This window comes from Myotis daubentonii, chromosome 5 (genome assembly GCF_963259705.1).
Source record: "Myotis daubentonii chromosome 5, mMyoDau2.1, whole genome shotgun sequence".
Classification (NCBI taxonomy): Eukaryota; Metazoa; Chordata; class Mammalia; order Chiroptera; family Vespertilionidae; genus Myotis; species Myotis daubentonii.
In genome coordinates this window covers 68507218-68528102 of record NC_081844.1, presented here as the reverse complement: position 1 = coordinate 68528102, position 20885 = coordinate 68507218, and the positions used below count along the sequence as shown (strand labels likewise).

The window sequence follows — 20885 nt, the reverse complement described above, 5'->3', positions numbered from 1 at the left end:
AGTGTCCCTCAGCCCAGCCTGCCCCCTCTCACATACTGGGAGCCCTCAGGCGTTGACCCCCATCACCCTCCGATCGCCTGATCGGCCCCTTGCCCAGGCCTGACGCCTCTGACAGAGGTGTCAGGCTTGGACAGGGGACCCCCATATCCCCCTGATCACTGGCTCTGGCCCCCGCCCAGGCCTGAGGCCTCTGGCCCAGGAATCATGCCTGGGCAGGGGACCCCCATCTCCCTCTGATCGCTTGCTCCACCCCCCGCCCAAGCCTGACGCCTCTGACCCAGGCTTCAGGCCTGGGCAAGGGGACCATCATATCCCCCCAATCCCCGGCTCCGCCCCCCACCCAGGCCTGATGCCTCGGCCAGAGGAGTTGACCCTCATCACCCTCCAATCACCAATCACCGGATCGGCCCCTTGACCAGGCCTAACGCCTCTGGCCTAGGTGTCCGGCCCGGGCAGCGGGGACCCGCAGCTGCAGCGGCCCCGCGATCGTGGGCTTCGCTTTAGGCCCAGGCAAGGGACCCCTAGCTCCCGGGACTGCCAGCTTCTACCGTGCCCAGCTCCCATCGCTGGCTCCACCCCTACTTCCTGCTATCACTGGCCAGGGCGGCAAAGGCGCCTGATTCTCCGATCATGGCTGGGGGGCAGGGCAAAGGCGGCCCCAGGGCCGCCTTTGCCCTGCCCCCCAGCTCTTAGCTCCCCCCTGGGTTTCCGATCACTGTCAGTGGCAGGGGGCTTCTTCCTGCTTTCCCTTTCGCCTCCCTGCATTGTGCCTACATATGCAAATTAACCGCCATCTTGTTGGCAGTTAACTGCCAATCTTAGTTGGCAGTTAACTGTCAATCATAGTTGGCAGTTAACTGCCAATCATAGTTGGCAGTTAACTGCCAATCATAGTTGGCAGTTAATTTGCATATAGCCCTGATTAGCCAATGAAAAGGGTATCGTCGTACGCCAATTACCATTTTTCCCTTTTATTAGATAGGATATATACATATATATAGTAAATTATATATTGCTATTTGCATGTGTTTTTATGCTATAAATAGTATCTTTTTACTTTTAAAACACAAACCCTGTTTTATAGATCCATGTTGCTATAACTACATCTTTACATGTAAGCACATGTTTCTAAATGATGCATAGCATTCCACAGGATGCAATTACTGCACTTTACCTATCCATTCCTTAGTGACAGACACCTAGGCAGCCTCCATTCCCTACTTCTACAAATAGTCTTATTCCACAGAGGTAATCACTAATTAAAAGTTAGGGTATGTCATTCCTGGAAATGTTTTTATTTTATTCTTTTATAATACATATGCAATATACAGACATTTTATTTGTTTACTATATAAGTTGATATAGACATACATCTAAACATACAGGACATATATAACTAAAATATATATACATAATCAACACACACTATTATTTAAAACATTTAAAATGTATATAAATTGCATCATTCTTTAAGCTCCTTTTGCACTTGTTATTACATTCCACATTATATTTTTGACATTGATAACTGGGTGTAAAGAAGTATTACATTACTTCAACATGAGTTTTCCTGATTGCTATGACTTTTTACCAGCCAGAATGAGTTCTATGTTTTTTAATGATTTGTATGAATCTGAAAAGAGAGTAGATTCTGAAGTACTCTTGTTAAAACCACAATGACCCCTGCAGAGGGTTGAATAGTGACTGTATCCCCCACCCCCAAATTCAGGTTTACCTGAAACTTTATTTGGAAACAAGGACTTTGTAGAAGTAATTAAGGTAAGGATCTCAAGATGAATTATCCTAGATAAGGGTGGGCTCTAAATCCTAAGACTTTTATGCTTATGAAGGAGGAGAGGGTACACAGAGACAGAAAACAAGGTCAAGTGAAGATGAAGGTGAGAGGAGATGAGAGTCATGCTGCCAGGAGCCAAGAAGTACCTCAGGCTACCAGCAGCTGCAGAGGCAAAGAAAGATTCTCCCCCAAAGCCTCGAGGGAGCACAGCCCTACTAACCCCTTGATTTCAAACATCTAGTCTCCAGAACTATGAAGAATAAATTTGTTGTTTTAAGCCACCAATTATCATTTGTTAAGGCAGGTGGGAAGCTAATACAACTTCGATGTTGCTAAATTCAATGAACTCATCCTGCTATATCTAGCATTAATTGCACTTCACTCAGCAATCATTTCTTCCTCCTTGATATACGTCCTTCACTTAACCCCTAGGACACACTTCCTCGTGTCTCCTATCTCACTGGTCTCTTCTCAGCCTCTTTTGTTGATTCCTCCTCTTTAACCTTACGACTCTGAGCTCAGTTGTAGGTTCTTCTCTCTTTTCTATATACACTACAATTTAAAGATATTTGTAAATGTCTGCAGCATAGAACAAAACCTTAGAGGACTACACTTCTTAATTTTAAGTATCACGAGTGAGAGGAACAAAAAGTGCCAAAAATTTTTCTGTCACTTGGAAGTATTCTTGCAAATTTATTAATGCAATGATTATTAAACCACTGGGCCACAATATACATACACAGTATTAAAATGCCTGATTAAAAACCCTTTATTGATGCCTTCTCTTCCTCTTCCCTGTCTCACTTCTCTACTCCCCTAACATCTAAATAAACTACATGCTCAGAACCCTTTTCTTAGGGTCTGCTTATGGGGGAATCCAAAGAAAGATACATGTGAAAAAGCTTTATCTAAGGAATTTGATTTTCTTCCATAACCACTGGTTTTAACATCATGAAACATCCCTTCATATATATATATTATAGTTGCCTCCTCGCTAATAGTTGTTTTTTTTTTAATTAATCCTCACCGAGGATACTTTGCCATTGATGCTCAGAGAGAGTAGAAGGCACGGGGACAGACAGAAACAATGATGTGAGAGAGTCACATCTACTGGTTGCCTCCAACATGCGGGGGTTTGAGCCTGCAACCAAGAACCAAGGTATGTGCCCTTGACTGGAATCGAACCCAGGACCCTTTAGTCCAAGGGCCGACGTGCTATCCACTGAGCAAAACTGGCTAGGGCTCACTGATAGTTTTGATTTCAGTCTCTTCCCATCCCAATAGATCACACAAATAGCTATTGACAGAAATGTAAAAGGTAAGGGGGGAAAAACCCATGGGAAAAATTATGGCATCATCAGTTCCTCTGAAGAAAAACAATTAGTAATACTAAAATAACAAAATTGATTTTTAAAAATACCTAAGTTGTTTTCGGAGTTTCTCGATTTCCACACTTTGTTCAGTTACTGTTTTCAGCAAGTGTTGGTTACTCTACCATAAGAAAAAAATAAGAATATTTAGTGTCAGGAAAAAAAAGAATATTCAGTGTCAGAACATTTAAAACTGCTTCTTTAATACCCAGAAGTCAATGGAATTTTTAGACATCAATAATGAACTCTCAGAAATAGAAACTAAAAAAATATATATCATCAACAATCCCATTTACTATTGCAACAAAAAAGTTAAGATACTTAGGAATAAACTTAACCAAGGATGTAAAAGAGCTATACTTGGAAAACTACAGGATGTTGAAAAAAAGAGATGAGAAGATATACACAATTGGAAGCATATACCATGTTCAGGAATTGGTAGAATTAACATCAGTAAAATGTCCATACTACCTAAAGTAATCTATAGATAGATTCAATGCAATCTCTATTAAAATACTAATCGCATATTTCACTGATCTAGAGCAAATACTCCAAAAATTTATGTGGAACCAAAAAAGACCCTCAAATAGCAGCAGCAATCTTAAGAAAGAAAGAAGAACAAAGTTGGAGGAATCACAATATCAGACATCAATTATACTACAAAGCTACTGTAATAAAAACAATTTGGTTCTGGCACAAGAACAGGCATATAGATCAATGGAACAGAACAGAAAACCCAGAAATCAAAGCAAGCCTTTATGCTTAATTAATATTTGACAAAGGAGGGAAGAGCATGCAATGGAATAAAGATAGTCTCTTCAGTAAATGGTGCTGGGAAAATTGGACAGGCACATGCAAAAAAATGAAACTAGACCACCAATTTACACCATATGCAGAATAAACTAATAAAAACCTGTGGTATATATTTACACAATGGAATAATATGCAGCTGTAAAAAAGAAGAAACTCTTACCCTTTGAGACAGCATGGAGGAACCTGGAGAGTATTATGCTAAGTGAAATAAGCTAGTCAGAGAAAGACAAGTATCACATGATATCACTTATATGTGGAATCTAGTGAACAAAATAAATTGATGAACAAAACAAATCCAGAGACATTGAAACATGCAACTGACTGACATATATCAGAGGGAAGGGAGGGCAGGAAGAGATTAATGAAAGAATGTATATGGATATATGCCTAGCCCATGGACAAACAATATTTCAGGGAAGGCCTTGGGGGAGGCAGGAGTGGAGCGGAGGAGGGTCAACAAGGGAAAAAAAGGGAACATCTGTAATACTTTCAACAATAAAGAGTTTAAAAGAAAGAATAAACTCAAAATGGAGAAAAGACTTAAATGTAAGTAATGAAACCATAAAAATCCTAGAATAAAATATAGGCAGCAAAATATCAGACATCTCACAGAGCAGAATTTTCACCAATACATCTCCTAGGGCAAGAGAAACAAAGGGAAAAAAAATAAACAAATGGGATTACATCAAACTAAAAAGCTTCTGCACAGCAAAAGAAACCATCATCAAAATGAACAGGGAACCCACTGTATGGGAAAACATATTTGCCAATGGTACATCCAATAAGGGGTTAATTTCCAAAATATATAAAGTATTCATACAACTCAACAAAAGGAAGAAAAACAATGCAACTAAAAAATGGGCAGAGGACCTGAATAGACAATTCTCTAAAGAGGATGTACAAATGACCAAGAGAGAGATGAAAAAATGCTTAACATCAGTAGTCATCAGAGATATGCAAATTAAAACAACAATGCAGTACCACCTCACACCAGCCAGAATGGCTACTATCAATAAATCAACAAACGACAAGTGCTGGCAAGGATATGGAGAAAAAGGAACCGTAGTATACTATGGGTGGGAATGCAGACTGGTGCAGCCACTATGGAAAACAGTGTGGAGTTTCTTCAAAAATTAAGAATGGAACTGCTGTTTGACCCAGTATTCTTACTTCTGGGAATATATCCTAAGAATCCCAAAACACCAATAAGGAAGAATATATGCACACTTATGTACATAGCAATGCTATTTATACTAGTTAAGCTCTGGAAACAGCCTAAGTGCCCATCAGTAGATGAGTGGATAAAAAAGCTATGGTACATATACACAATGGAATACTATCTATACTAATAAAAGAGAAAAATGGTAATTGGCGTACGATGATACCCTTTTCATTGGCTAATCAGGGCTATATGCAAATTAACTGCCAACTAAGATTGGCAGTTAACTGCCAACAAGATGGCGATTAATTTGCATATGCAGGCACAATGCAGGGAGGCGAAAGGGAAAGCAGGAAGAAGCCCCCTGCCACTGACAGTGATCGGAAACCCAGGGGGGAGCTAAGAGCTGGGGGGCAGGGCAAAGGCGGCCCTGGGGCCGCCTTTGCCCTGCCCCCCAGCCATGATCAGAGAATCAGGTGCCTTTTCCGCCCTGGCCAGTGATAGGAGGAAGTAGGGGTGGAGCCAGCGATGGGAGCTGGGCACAGTCGAAGCTGGCAGTCCCAGGAGCTAGGGGTCCCTTGCCTGGGCCTAAAGCGAAGTCCACGATTGCGGGGCCGCTGCAGCTGTGGGTCCCCGCTGCCCGGGCCGGACGCCTCAGCCAGAGGCTTCCTGCAGGGGCAGGGGCGGAGCCCGCGCGATCGCGGCACCCCCCGCTGCCACTGCAGGTCCCCGCTGCCCGGGCCGGACGCCTAGGCCAGAGGCATCTGGCCTGGGCAAGGGGCCGATCCTGCGATTGGAGGGTGATGGGGGTCAACGCCTGAGGGCTTCCCAGTATGTGAGAGGGGGCAGGCTAGGCTGAGGGGCACTCCCCCCCCCCACCCAGTGCATGAATTTCGTGCACCAGGCCCCTAGTCCTATCTAATACAAGAGAAACATGGTAATTAGCGTACGACTGCTACCCTTCCCATTGGCTAATCAGGGAGATATGCAAATTAACTGCCAGCCAAGATGGCGGCCGGCAGCCAGGCAGCTTGAAGCTAACATGAGGCTTGCTTGCTTTAGTGACGGAGGACTCCAATGTTCCCCGCTTGCCTTGCCGGCCTCTGAGCCTGCAGGTTGAAACATTGTAACAAATATAGGAGCTAAACAAAACCCCAGAAACCTGCTTTCAGCTGGCGGGATCTCAGAGCTGGAGTTATACATTGTTTCGATTATAGACACCAGACAAACCAGATACCTGCTTTCAGCAGCAGAGGCCTCAGAGCTGGAGCCAGAGCTAAAGCTGGCCCAGAATAAAAAAAAAGAAAAGAAGGAGCAGTTGGGAGCTTCAGTCACCCGCCAGCCTGAAATCAGCTCTCATCCCCTCATCCAGGCTGGCCAGGCACCCCAGTGGGGACCCCCACCCTGATCCAGGACACCCTTCAGGGAAAACCAGCCAGCCCCACCCATGTACCAGGCCTCTATCCTATATAGTAAAAGGGTAATATGCCTCCCAGCACCGGGATCAGCGGAGCCGCGAGGCCTCCCAGCACCGGGATCAGCGGAGCTGAGAGGCCTCCGGGCACCGGGATCAGCGTGACAGGGGGCAGCGCCCAAACCCCCTGATCGCCCTGCAGCTCTGTGTGTGACAGGGTGCGGCACCCCAACCCCCTGATCGGCCCTGCTCTGTGTGTGACAGGGTAGAGCCATAACCTCCCCATCGGCCCTGCCCTGAGTGTGAGAGTGGCGGCGCCCCAACCCCCCGATCGGCCCTGCTCTGTGGGTGATAGAGGGCAGCGCCCCAACCCCCCTGTTGGGCCCTGCTCTGTGTGTGACAGGGGGCGGTGCCCCAACTCCCCTATCGGCCCTGCTCTGTGCGTGACAGGGAGTGGCGCTGCAACCTCCCCATCAACCCTGCCTTGAGTGTGACAGGGGGCGGTGCCCCAACCCCCCAATCGGCCCTACCCTGAGCGTGACTGAGGGTGGCATCGCAACCTCCTGATCCGCCCTGCTCTATGCATGACAGGGGGCGGCGCCCCAAGTCCCCAATCGGCCCTGCTCTGAGCCCAACCAGGGGCTGCACCTAGGGATTGGGCCTGCCCTCTGCCACCTGGGAGCAGGCCCAAGCCAGCAGGTCGTTATCTCCCGAGGGGTCCCAGACCTCGAGCGGGCACAGGCTGGGCTGAGGGACCCCCCCTTCCCCCCCCCCCCCCGAGTGCACAATTTTTTGTGCACTGGGCCCCTAGTATAGATATAAAAAAGAAGGATCTATTATCATTTGAAATAGCCTGGAGGGACATGGAAATGATTATGCTAAGTGAAATATATCAATCAGAGAAACATCACATGATCTCCCTTATATGTGGAATCTAATGAACACAATAAACTTATGAATAAAATAGAACCAGAGGCATGAAAACATGGAACAGACTGAAGAAACTCAAAGAGAAGGGGGGCAGAGGTTGGGGCGCCTTCCCCTGTCACTGGCAATAGGGTGGTGGGGGACAAAGGGAGGAAAAAAGGGGGGAATTTGTAATATTCTCAACAATAAAAATATTTTTTAAAAGGTTATGAGAAAAATAAGGAGTGCTCCACTAAAGCAAAAAACAACAACAACCCTTCCTCTTTTTTAAAAAAAATATGTTTTATTGATTTTTTACAGCGAGGAAGGGAGAGAGATAGAGAGTTAGAAACATCGATCAGCTGCCTCCTGCACACTCCCTACTGGGGATGTGCCCACAACCAAGGTACATGCCCTTGACCAGAATCGAACCCGGGACCCTTCAGTCCGCAGGCTGACGTTCTATCCACTGAGCCAAACCGATTAGGGCAACAACCCTTCCTCTTTAAAGATTAACTCTAGGGCATATAAGTAGAAAAATAAAATGAAGTAATGACAATAATTAGTTGTTTTGAGGGTAAAATAGAACCCTGGCCATCTTTTCTCACCTTTACTACTTCAGTGTCACCTGCTTCCCTCCAACTACCTGCATGTGCATTTCTGCCTTCTGCCTTTCTCTGGCCACCTGAGCCTCCTCTGCTCACCAACTGTGTAAAGGCTGTGGGTATTGCAGAATTCATGTCCCCACTGCTCTGGAAGAGCCTGATAATAATGAATGAAGGGAATTGGCACAATAACTGAGTCTATACTGGCTTCCACAGTTCATTAGAAGAATTAAGTTTCAGTTACTCACAATGTTAATTCGCTTGACTGTTGAAAATCCTTTATTGGCTGTCTCTCTTCCAGTCCTAGTCTCACTTCCCCACTCCCCTACTTGTGCTCCCTGTATTATCTATAATAATAAAAGTGTAATATGCTAATTAGACCAGATGTCCTTCTGGATGACCTTCCAATCGAAGGCTGAGGTGGCCACTGCAATGGGCAGAGGCAGGGGCCATGCCGCTTGCAGGAATTTCGGGCATTGGGCCTCTGGTCTCTAAATAAACTACATGCTTTGAAATCCTTTCCTCAGGGTCTACTTGTGAAGGAAACTAAAGTAAGATATGAAGCACTTTGCCATTGTAGAAAAATTTTTCTACGGGAACTAATTTCCTTCTGTAAGTGCTGCTTTTACCATGATGGTACAAATTCCTTATCTTTCTCTATATGCCTTAGATGCAAAGCCCTATGGATGACAGTTACCGACTAACTAACAGTCCTGATTTCAGTCTCTTCCATCCCAACAGATCATACATACATTTCTCCAGCAAAAGTTTCAGAGGCAATTTCATTATGCTTCTCTCATACTCTACCCAGTACAATAGTATTGACTTTGTATTGTTAACACGCCATTGTATTTCCCTCTGCCTGGGATGTCCTCCTTCTGCCAGCATTCATCCCTCCACATTCCATGTCATCCGCCCAATGTAAGGCAGAATTAACTGTTTCCTTTTTGCATTTTGATAAAATGTACTTTCTATGTACTTCTACAATATGTATTGCATTATATTTAAATACTATATTTAAAGTCTATGTATTTCTGGCTACAATATGGCTATTTTTTGAGGACTAGCTTCTTCTAGAACTCGCAGTGTCACTTAGGATATGCACCTGATTTAGCACATTCTAAGTACTTATACCTTTGAGGAATGAATGAATGAATGAATGTCTTTATGAGACCTGAAAGGAAGCCTCTGGACTACATCTTTATGTTGGGAAATAGACTACTGCAGACCAGAATTTAGTATTCAATTAACAGAACACAATTTAAGAGACCAAGTATCACATACAGAGACAGAACTAGAAATAAGTAGGCAAATTATACCACAGCCAAAAAAATAACAACAAAGAATAGCAACAAAACCTGGGTGTAATAATGGTCACCCCTAACTGGCCCCCTGCCAGCCTGGTTGCCCCCAACGGCCTTCACTGGCCTCCCTGCTGGCCTGCTCGCCCCCAGTTGTCCCCTTGCCAGCCTGGTCTCCCCTCACTGCCCTGCCTGCTGGCCTGGTTGCCGCCAACTGCGCCCTCTGCCAGCCTGGTCGCCCTCACTGCCCCACCCACCAGTCTAGTCACCTCACGCAGCCTGCTGTTCGGTCGTTTGGTCGTCCCTCATTAACCCTGCTGCCAACTTGGTTACCCCTCACTGCCCCCATGCTGTCCTGGTTGCCACCAACTGCCCCCCTGCTGGCCTGGTTGCCCCCAACTGCCCCCCTCTGCCGGCCTGATCGCCCCCAACAGCCCCCCCTGTATGCCTGGTCACCCCTCACTAACCCCCCTGCCGGCCTGGTCACCCCATGCAGCCTGCTGCTCAGTCATTTGGTTGTCCCTCACTAACTCCCCTGCCAGCCATGTTGCCCCACGCAGGCTGTTTGGTCGTCCACTCGGTTTTTTCGGATGTGATGGGACCTGGCTCTTTATATATATAGATACCATCTTGGCACTAGCATAAATAACGCGTTTTTTATTATTATTTGAGAGTATCTTAAAGATAAACGATGTAGAATAATTAGTAGAAATATAAATTAGAATTGTGAATTATAAGAAGCTAGTGTTGGTAACTAAGACACTTAACTTAGTAGCAATTCTAGCAGAAGCTCAACAACTGCACCTGAATTTGGCCTAGTTCAGCATTTGTGAGCAGATACAAATGTGGAAGATTCATAGAATGTGGAGATTCATAAAGGTCCCAGGAAGCATCCCTCTCAGTTATCATCTATTTCAGCACTATATTCACTGATTATTTCTTCTGTCCTGTTTGTTTTTTAAATGTTTTTCTTGATTTTAGAGAGAGAGGAGGGGAAAGGGATAGACAGAAACATTGATGAGAGAGAAACATGGATTGCCTGCCTCCCACATGCCCTGTACTGGGGATCAAGCCCACAACCTGGGCATGTGCCCTGACTGGGAATAGAACCTGTGACCTCCTGGCGCATGGGTCGATGCTCAAACACTGAATCATACCGGTCAGGTGTCTTTCCTGTTTCACTAGACTGGGGCTCTGCAGATAGATGCACTTCCTCTTGCAACTACAACATCTGTAACAGTGCAAGGAACTTAGTAGGTAATTAACAAATATTTTTGAGTAATTTTGTTGAGCCAAGAAAATCTCAAAAAAGAATATGATTTCAGTACAGAGAATCTGTAGGAAATATGAACTCTTACTGTAACTACAGTCATAAAAAAATATAAACTTGTACTTTCATGTACCATTCAAGTCAGGGCATTTTACCTTCTGCGTATTACTAATGTACACTGGCCATGAAAGCCATTGTACAACTGTAGAAACCTATTCTTTTAATCAGTTTATTGATGTAATCAGAAAAGTTAAGTAGAAATTTCTTAATTTTTAAAGGAGACTTCTCTTTATATTGATTTTTGACCTAAACTTGCCCTGGGCCTATGCTCTGAATGCACTTTGAGATGTACAAGAGCATTACAATCACTCAGCTACCTCCATTAACACTCATTAGTCTTGTTTGATCATATGTATAAACATTAAGAAACACTGTTCTACTTTAAAATTTATTTTAACCATTTTCCATATTTTAACCACAGTATAGTTTTTTATTTGCTCTTTATAACACAACTCTCTTTTATCCATCCTGTTTGCTCCTTTAACATTTTTCTTGTATCTACAGTTTAAATTATAAATTTAAATTGAAACTATAAATTCTGTGCCTTAGAAATTTTTAATGTGTTCCCGTGATTACTCAAATATTCTTTTCTCATGAGTTTCATCACAATGACTTTGGGTTGTTTATAATAAAATAGGGGCTCTATTGTATAATATACCAAAGAATTACGTAACTGCACAATTCTAGGGGATATACTGAAAGAAAGAAGGAATAATTGTGATGTTAAACTATTAATTTCATATAGAAATAGGATTTCTTAATTATGGAAATCAATCATTTTGTTCTGGATTTTAATACTATTTTAAAACCCCAAGAAGTGTATTATAAAAATTATAAGTGGCTGGAAATTCTAAATGTTAACATAAGTAAAACTGGGGAAACTGATTTAATATTTTTACAGGGTTAAGAGAAAATTTAAAAATACAGGATAAAGTTAGATAACTTACTTTTGAGGGCACAACTCTGCACTTAAACAAAGACATTTTCATTAGGTACTAACAAAAATAGCAGAATAGCAGAGTAACTAAGGAAAACAAAGAAAGGAAGGAGAATAATTACCTGAGATGTCATAATCCTATTACTCAACAATGAGGTAAAATAAAATTCCAAGAAGGAAAAGAAAATGGAAGGAAAAGGAGAAAAAAAAATCTGAAAGAAAAGGAAGGAAAGAAAAGGAAAGTGAGAGGAAAAAATGGTAAAGAGCAGAAGTGGGAGGGGTGATTATATTTATTTAGGGGAAAAAATCACAAGGGAATGTAGGTGTACCAGTTAGTTCTAGTGGTCAGTCAACTAACAAATTGTTCTTAGTGTCCTGTTATTTAAGAAATGAGGCTATTCACTGATTTAACAGTTCTCTTCCTCCTATTACACACCTACCAGTGCATGAGTCCCTTTCTTGCGGAGGTCCCAGTCTAGGTTACTCTCAGGAGAGCCTACCAAGAAACTTATGAGTATTTTCAAATTAAAATACATTTCAGATAGATGTTAGCTTCTGATCTCCAGAAAGTACTGTGAACTCTGTCATGTTATTAAATGTGAAAAAGGCAGATGAAGAGAAAAAGAGTACTGCTTACCTATTTTAATTTCATGTAACAAGTTTCTTGTTGTTGATTTACATTAGCGTAAATAAATATTCATAGTGACAATTTAAAGTTTATATAAATAAGTACACTAAATGGTATTTCCACTTACCATTTCTAGGCTCCCAGAATTAACAGAAAGTTGCTGGTTCAGTTGATGAAAATTGGTCAGCTGATTCTACAGTAAAAAAGGTGGGGCACATAAAGAGCATTTGGTTTACAACGCTTATTTAAAATTAAACTAAAATCAAGTTTAAAATCATTATGTCCAGTCTAGATGAAATCAGTGGCATTTCTTCTATTATTGTGTGAATTAATAATGGAAGAAATGGTAAACTTTTAAATAAATGATTACTGAAATTAAATAAGATGGCAATATGGAAAGCAATGTAGCTATTTCTGTTTGTTTTTTGTTTTTTTGTGAAAGCATAATCTAGAAATCAATTCATTAGTTAATAGACATGCTAGAGAAGCCCTGTCCAATATTGGAAAGCCACATTCAAACCTATACGAAACCTACAGTGCAAAACATGGCAAAAGAGTTACTGTCCCACTCCTCACTTTTAAAAATTCTCACAGCTTGAGTGCCACAAGGTTTAAATCGTTTTATTATCTGTTATGCTCTCACTAAAATTACATGTGCAGGTGACAAATAGTTGGGAGTAGCTGTTAGTATGTCTGGTGACAGAATTAAAGATTGTTAGATAACTGGGAAAATAAGAACAGAGTATTATTTGTGAAGTTCTGTAAAAAAAAATAATTACTGCAAAGCTACAGGGCAAACATAATCTTATTCAGGTGAAAAACAAACAAAACAAACACCTAATTGCTTGGCTGACTGACCTAAACAAGGAAACAACCTTAGAGAACTTAATTACATTAGAAATGGTTTATAGATCTCTAGTCTTACAGATCAGACAACATGGGTTATTTTTAACCCCAGGCACACAGAGAAGTTATTTAGTAAACTGCAAAGCATCATGTAAATATTACTATGACTTGTTTAGATAGAAATGTCCAACAGTTGCCTTCTCAAACTCTATAGAAAAACCACTTGAACTGGAATTACTCCACAGTTGTCAATGTACCTAGCAGAAAAAGAACAAAAGGATAAAAGAGACAGGTTTTCCAATGGAATGGATGGTCCTCTGAGACAGTGAATTCATATCAACATGAAGTATGAGGTGAAAGCTAGATGTCCACTTTGGAAGAATATAAAATGAATTTTGCTTTTGAAAGAAAGAAGTCTTTAAGCAACCATTAAGATACCTTCCTATTGTAAAATTCTATACTGATTAATTTATGTTAGACAAATTTGACATCTATTTTAGTAAAAGTTCACATTTAAAGGTGTCAATTTTTACCCGGTAAGTGTGGCTCAGTGATTGAGTGTTGACCTGTGAACCAGGAGATCACAGTTCAATTCCTGGTAAGAGCACATGACTGCATGGTGGGCTCAATCTCCAGTGGGGGGAGTGCAGGAGGTGGCAGATCCATGATTCTCTCTCATCACTGATGTTTCTCTCTCTCTCTCCCTCTCCCTTCCTCTCACTGCAATCAATAAAAATATATATAAATAAGGTGTCCATTTTCATTTTATATAAAGTGTCGTCCCTATAGTTGAGCAGGTTTCTTCATTTATCACGATCCAATGAATAGTTTTTGTCTCTCTTAAGCCAGGTGGAAATGAAGACTGTAAAAGCTTTAGAGGTCCATTTATACATAACTAGAGACCCGGTGCCCGAAATTTGTGCACTGGGGGGTGGGGGTGAGGAAGGTGTTCCTCAGCCTGGCCTGTGCTCTCTCACAGTCTGGGAACCCCGCGATCAATCGCCCCAAATAGATAGGCCCCACACATCCGGCCAGGGCTCTTCGATGGATCATCCCAAAGAGGTAGGCCCTTCCCACCTGCCGCAGTGCTGCCATGGGGTAGCCTGGGTCTCCCTCTTTGGGGCAATTTATTGTGCCCCACAGAGGGAGGCCCCACCCACCTGCTGCAGCCCACTGGTCGGTGGCCTGGGCCTCCCTCTTTGGGGCAATCGTGGAGCCTCCCGATTGATCCATCGCCCCTCTGGCTAGTGGCCTGAGCCTCCCTCTGCAGGGCGATCATGGGGCAATGGCTAGGCCCCCAACCAATCACATCACACCCACCTTGGCTGGCCTGGCGCCAGTGGGTGTCATAGCATGGTCATCGGGAAGGACATCCGGAAGGTCGTTCGACTGTCCGGTCTAATTAACATATTATGCTTTTATTATTATAGATAATCTAATAGCTGCTTCTTAACACTAAATATGGCTTTCACTGCTGATCACTTTTTAAAATCCAATGTACAGTAGGAACTGCTTTAATTATTAGCTCAAAAGATTTTTAACTATCAAAGATTTATTTACTGTTACATAAAGGACACACTAGAAACTTGGGTATTCCTCTCCAAAACTGAGTTTCTCCAGAATGTGATTCCTTATTGCTATACAAGAAAACCATGATAGCAAATTTTACCTTTTGTTTTCTTCCTTCAATTACTTGAATTTGGGCCTTATTCTCCTGGTAAATTTTCTTCACTTTGTCCAACTCCTGAGAAACATTCTGCCAGAGTTCCAAAACATAATTTTTTTCCTATAAAACAAAAATATTTGAGAACTCATTAAATTATTAACAGGCTACTTACTGCATAGTACAAATTAACCATATTCTTTTGCAGAATGAATTTTCGTATAAAAGTCACAAAATGAAAAGAACATGGACAACAGTGTAGTGTTTGTGGAGGGGAAGAGAGATGGGTGGAGGTGGCAGAGGGTATAGGAAGACAGATGATGATGGGAAAAAGTAAAAACAAAGAAAAAAATGAAATAGAACTTCTGTAAAGAGGGTATAATTTAATATTTTTGGTGATATGAAGATGTATTAATAATTTAGAGAATAAAACAAAAGGTGAAGATTTATTTGAAATTTTCTTTTTATTTAGATTTCATAGGCAAAATTAAAATTCTTAAATCAGAGATAGGGATGAAACCACTCTCCTTGTTCTTCAACACAGTGTAAGCCTTAGAAATTACTGACAAAGAAAATTGTCCCTGGCAAAATACAACTTTTTTTTTTATAATTATAAAAGTAATAAATGTAATATATGTAGAAAATTGGGAAAATACAGAAAAAGAAAAGAAAATAAGAATTACTTATAATTTTATCAGCTGATAGTAAATATTGCTAACATCTAGATATAATAATTTTTTATAAATGTTAGGTGTATTGATATTTATAAATGTGATTTTGGGGAAGAATTCTGTTTTTGTTTTAACAAAATTGAAAATGATACAGTTTAATGTTTGTATTATACTATTTTCACCTGGCATTTTACAACAAGAAGCTTCTCAAGTCATTATTCTTTTAATATAGCCATTCTCAAAATGTGCTTCAGGGATCCTTAAAGTCAAAATTATGTTCATAATAATATATACATACTATTTGCCTTTTTGACTCATCTTCTGATGACTGTAGAGTGGAGTTTCCTGAAGTTTCTATGATGGGCTGTGTAATGCTGTCATCACTGATGGTTACTGGGATGTGGTCCCATGCTTCCATTCGTTTTCAAAAACATGTTTAAATTTGAAATACAATAAATACTGAAAGCTACACAACCTACAAACACAAAAATATTTTTGGGGTCCTCAATTATTCTTAAGCATCCTGATGAGGAGTCATGAAACCAGACTCACTGAGAAACACTAAAGGAGCATGTAGAGAGCATTATTTTCTTAATGCTCTCCCCAGCCATTGACATAGGGTCCCTCAGCAAGTTGATGGCAGAGTCTGGAAAAAACCTTGTGGGGAAATTTGTAGCCAATCTGCTTTCCTTCTTTTGAGTGCTCAAACTTGGACCTCACCAAATCTTCTACTAAATAACTGATCCAAATGTAACAAAAAAGTGGGACTATCTTCAGAGATATGACAGGAGACCAAGCCAGATGCAGATGGAAAGGCAAAGAGAGGGAAGACAGGAGGAGAAAAGGGTACGGAATGAGAGTATGGTTTTAAAAAGAAAGTAAAAAAAAATGTTAAAAAAGAATAAATAATTTTCAAGTTTATAAAATCTAGCACTGGACATTATAACAACAAAACTACTATAAGAGAGATGCTTTTTAGAGACATGTTATTTTGTTTGCTTGATTTTGTTTTTTGAAACTACAACATAGTAGTTTGAAACTACAAACTACTATTTATTTAGTCTACATAAACATTTATAAGTCCTTCCTGATAACACTAGTCTAGAACAAAGTAAAGAACATGACTCCCTCATTTTTTCCTCTTCTATTACTTTTTAAACTCAATATTAGATACATGCTCCTTATCAAGGTAAATATAGCTAGCTGATTGATCTAAAATATCACTTTCATAAGTCAATTCCAAAACCAAATTTCCAAGTAATAAAAATATGACTCTTCATATGTAACCATAAAATCGAAATTGTAATACAGAATTTCTAGTCCCCTTATATAAATGAAGAAACTGAGGCACACAGCTAGAAGTAGAATAGGGATTCAAATCCATACAAGAGATGAGATACCTCGGATATAAAATTGTAAGTTAGAATAAAATTCCCTTAGGTATAACCACAAAAAATTAGTATTGAAAATAGGATATATAGAACATGGCTTCCAAAATAGTTTAATCACTATGAGGGAGGATAAAACAAGAAAAAATGTAATTGTAGAAGTATCACTTTAGAAAAATATAATTCTATAATCTTTGAAAATGGAAGACAACAGTACCAGAAGAAAAATAAAAAACATAAATTTACTGAAATAGATAACTAATGATTTTTCTCTTTAAAAATTTCCTTGACATTAAATATTTTTATAAGATAAATTCATGTTAAAAGCTTTATGATTCAATTAAAATATTTATAAGAATAAAAGCTAAATATGCTAATTAGAACTGATGGCCGAACAGCTGAACGACCATCCAGACGACCTTCCAGACAAAGCCGGGCTGTAAAGGCCTAGCCCAGCCGTGGGCAAACTACGGCCCGCGGGCCGGATCCGGCCCGTTTGAAATGAATAAAACTAAAAAAAAAAAAAAGACCGTACCCTTTTATGTAATGATGTTTACTTTGAATTTATATTAGTTCACACAAACACTCCATCCATGCTTTTGTTCCGGCCCGCCAGTCCAGTTTAAGAACCCATTGTGGCCCTCGAGTCAAAAAGTTTGCCCACCCCTGGCCTAGCCCCTTGCACAAATTTCATGCATCGGGCCTCTAGTCTATACTAATAAAAGGTAATATGCTAATTACACTAGGTCAACCGGACATCTTCTGGACATCCGACTTCCTTCTGAACAAAGCCACGGTGGCGCGGGCTGAGGCAGAGGCGGTTAGGGGCTATCAGACCAACAGGGGAGCAAGCAGTTAGGGTCAGGGTCAGGGATCAAGCCTAAACCAGCAGTCAGACATCCCCCGAGGGGTCCCAGATTGGAGAGGGTGTAGGCCAGGCTGAGGGACACCACCCCCATACATGAATTTCGTGCACTGGGCCTCTAGTTCATAAATAATGATTAACACAGATTTTTAAAAATATTTTTTTATTGATTTCAGAGAGGAAGCGAGAGGGAGAGAGAGGTAGAAACACCATTAATGAGAGAGAATCATTGATCAGCCACCTCCCACATGCTCAATGCCATGGGAATTGAGCCCACAACCTGGGCATATGTTTTGACCGTGCATCAAACTGAGACCTCCTTAGTTCATAGGACGACTCTCAACCCCTAAGCCACACCAACCCAGGCAACTAACACAGATTTTACAAACTCTCTGTTTATTCAGGATATAATTTAAAAATATGTAAATGTCACTTACTTTATTGGCTAGTTGTAACTGTTCTTGAAGATTCCTGACTGTTTCATTATCTATGTATATATCATTTCCCATCTCTGTGCCAAAGGGAAGGGCCTCCAACTGTTTTACAACAGCATCTTTTAATTCACTGTGCAACCTTTAGAACAGTTAACATAGTAATAATCTAAATTAATTTTAGTAACAGTAATTAATATTTAAGGTTAATTAAACAAACATTTGGGTCAAAAAATCATTCTTAACATAAAAAATCATTTTTAAGCAGACAAAAAAAATTAGAAGTGTTTAATTGCCATTAAATACTGTGCTATAAGAATGAAAATATCTTACAATTTCAAAAGCATTAAATTGGTCATATGAATTCAAGTGTAATCAGTTTGTGTCTTTAAACTTTCAAAAAGGTAAAATTCAGATATTATACCTTATTAATTGATAAAACAAAACATTCAGAAAAATATTTAAAATGTGATTGTGTTTTCATACAGTTAATAAAATGGAAATGAGATATGAAATCTTACAGAATTATTTGTTGTTTTCTTCATTGTGTTTCACCAAGTTTATTTGACCTCTTACTCGTCTCAATTAATAAACAGAGAATAAAATTGTTGCTATTATGAAATCAAGATTATTGAGGCTTTATTTTTCAGCACCTTCTTACATAAGCTTGATCATAATTCTGAAAACCTTAAATTCAACTTAATTTGAAGTAGAATTTAGGGTTTTCAGAATTATAGTCAAGCGACCTAGAGAGTATTTTGCTAAATGAAATAAGCCAATCAGAGAAAAACAAGTACCATATGATTTCACTTATATGTGGAATCTAATGAACAAAATAAACTAACAAAGTGGAGACAAACTCATGGCTAAAGTTGTCAGAGGGGAGAGGTTGGGGATGCTGTGTGAGAAGGGTGAAGGGATTAAGCAAAGAAAAAAAGAAAAACTCAGGGCACAGAGAACAGTATGGTGATTGCCAGAGGGAAGAGGGATGGGGAGAGGTAGAAGGTAAAGGGGGGTTACATGGTGACGGAAGACTTGACTTGGAGTGGTAAGCACACAATACAATATACAGATGATGTACTATAGAACTGTATACCTGAAACCTATGTAATTCTATTAACCAATTCACATCAATAAATTCAATTAAAATATTAATCTAAATTATAGATAGTTCATACTTTAAAACAACTAAAAGAAAGCACAGGAAGGTACAAATTAATAGACTGATTAAGTGTTTTATTTTAAAATGATACAAACTTAGGAGGAAAAAAGTTTCATAATATCAGAAAAACTTCAAATCAATTCATATAATTATAAGCATAAAATATTTACAATAATCATATAAATAACAAAACTAAAAACTAACATATTGTTACAAATACATATACCTATAAAAAAACGTTAAAAATAAAATGACAAATACAAAATTCAAGATAGTGTTAACCTCTTGCAGAGGGGAAGAAGGATGGGATAGAGAAGGAACACATGGATAGACGCATCAATTTGGGAACATAAGCGTAAAAATATTTTTGATGTTAACATCTTCAGCAAATTTGACATAGGAAGTTTTGAAGCTTGCTGTCAATACAACAAAAGAGCATACATATCAAATCACATATATATCAACATATGTGTAACTCCATCTATTGAAAAAAATCTGCGTAATTAACTGGTACACCTAGTAAGTTGGATGAGTGCTTGACAGGTTTTCGTTTTATCAGTATATTTTATAACATACATACTATACACTATACTACTAATAATTGCTAACGTTTATATGGTGCTCATTATGTGCCATATTTCATGTACTTTATAGAAAAAAGAAAACTACAGTACAAAGAGGTTAAGTAACTTGTCCAAGGTCACATAGCTAGTAATAGAGCCAGGAATCAAATAAGAAATCAGGCCCAAGAGACCACATTCATAAACAGTATACCACATAAATAAAATATTAAATAAAAACAAAATTTATCTAAGACAATAATAAAATAAACAACAGTTAATTGATATACCTTTCATTTTCCTTGATGACACTTTCAAGTTGCAGTTTCATCTCGCCCACTTGTTTCTGAAAGAATAAAATATCATTGTAGTCATACATTTCCCAATTAGATCTCTATGAAGTCTCCATTCGTATACAAGCAATCATATTCTATCACACTAGTCTCTAGATAAGAAATAATTATTATTTACTTCTAACAAGCAATCTTAAATATGAATATTTTAATGATACACAGAACTTGAGGAAACATTCACTTTGAATAAAATATAAATATTTTATAAATACATTGAGAAAATTTATAAATGTAATTCCTATGATTTGTAGATGTTTATAGAAAAACAGATAAAAGATACTCTTCATTATGTCACTATAACAAATATCAGATGCTCCCTATACCGTGAATGCATATTTTAATTAATTCATCTTAGTTTAGGTGAAGCCCATGTAAGTGCCTGTATTTCAAAAGTCAAATGTTTACGGTGAAAAAGAAAATAATGTGAAGATCTTCTTTAGCATTATTTCATTCAGGCTCTGATTCACTACTTTTATTAACTGTCTAAACTCTGCACTACACAAGGCTGCTATATAAACCAATGTAGTCACTAACATATACTTTAGTAGGGAAGAGGGTAAAAAATGATTAAAATACAAAGAAGAATAAAATATATTCTGTAAAGGGAATGAGATAAAGGTAGGACTAATTTTCCCTGAGGGGATAAAAGGATAACAGAATTTTAATAGGAAAGAAAGGGCATTTCAGGTAG

General features: G+C 39.6%; 1 protein-coding gene across 2 annotated transcripts in view; it reads right to left on the bottom strand.

The window, feature by feature from the left end:
* SCLT1 (sodium channel and clathrin linker 1) overlaps positions 1–20885 on the bottom strand; it is a 107277-nt gene that overhangs the window by 68587 nt on the left and 17805 nt on the right. Inside the window, exons 5-9 of one of the 2 annotated variants that reach the window (XM_059698034.1) lie at positions 20132–20187; positions 18126–18261; positions 14771–14887; positions 12383–12448; positions 3213–3283 (exon numbers count right to left, since the gene is read on the bottom strand). In XM_059698034.1, coding sequence (XP_059554017.1) covers positions 3213–3283; positions 12383–12448; positions 14771–14887; positions 18126–18261; positions 20132–20187 — 446 coding nt within the window. The remainder of the gene's footprint in view (positions 1–3212; positions 3284–12382; positions 12449–14770; positions 14888–18125; positions 18262–20131; positions 20188–20885) is intronic. The other variant, XM_059698035.1, reaches the window with a different exon arrangement.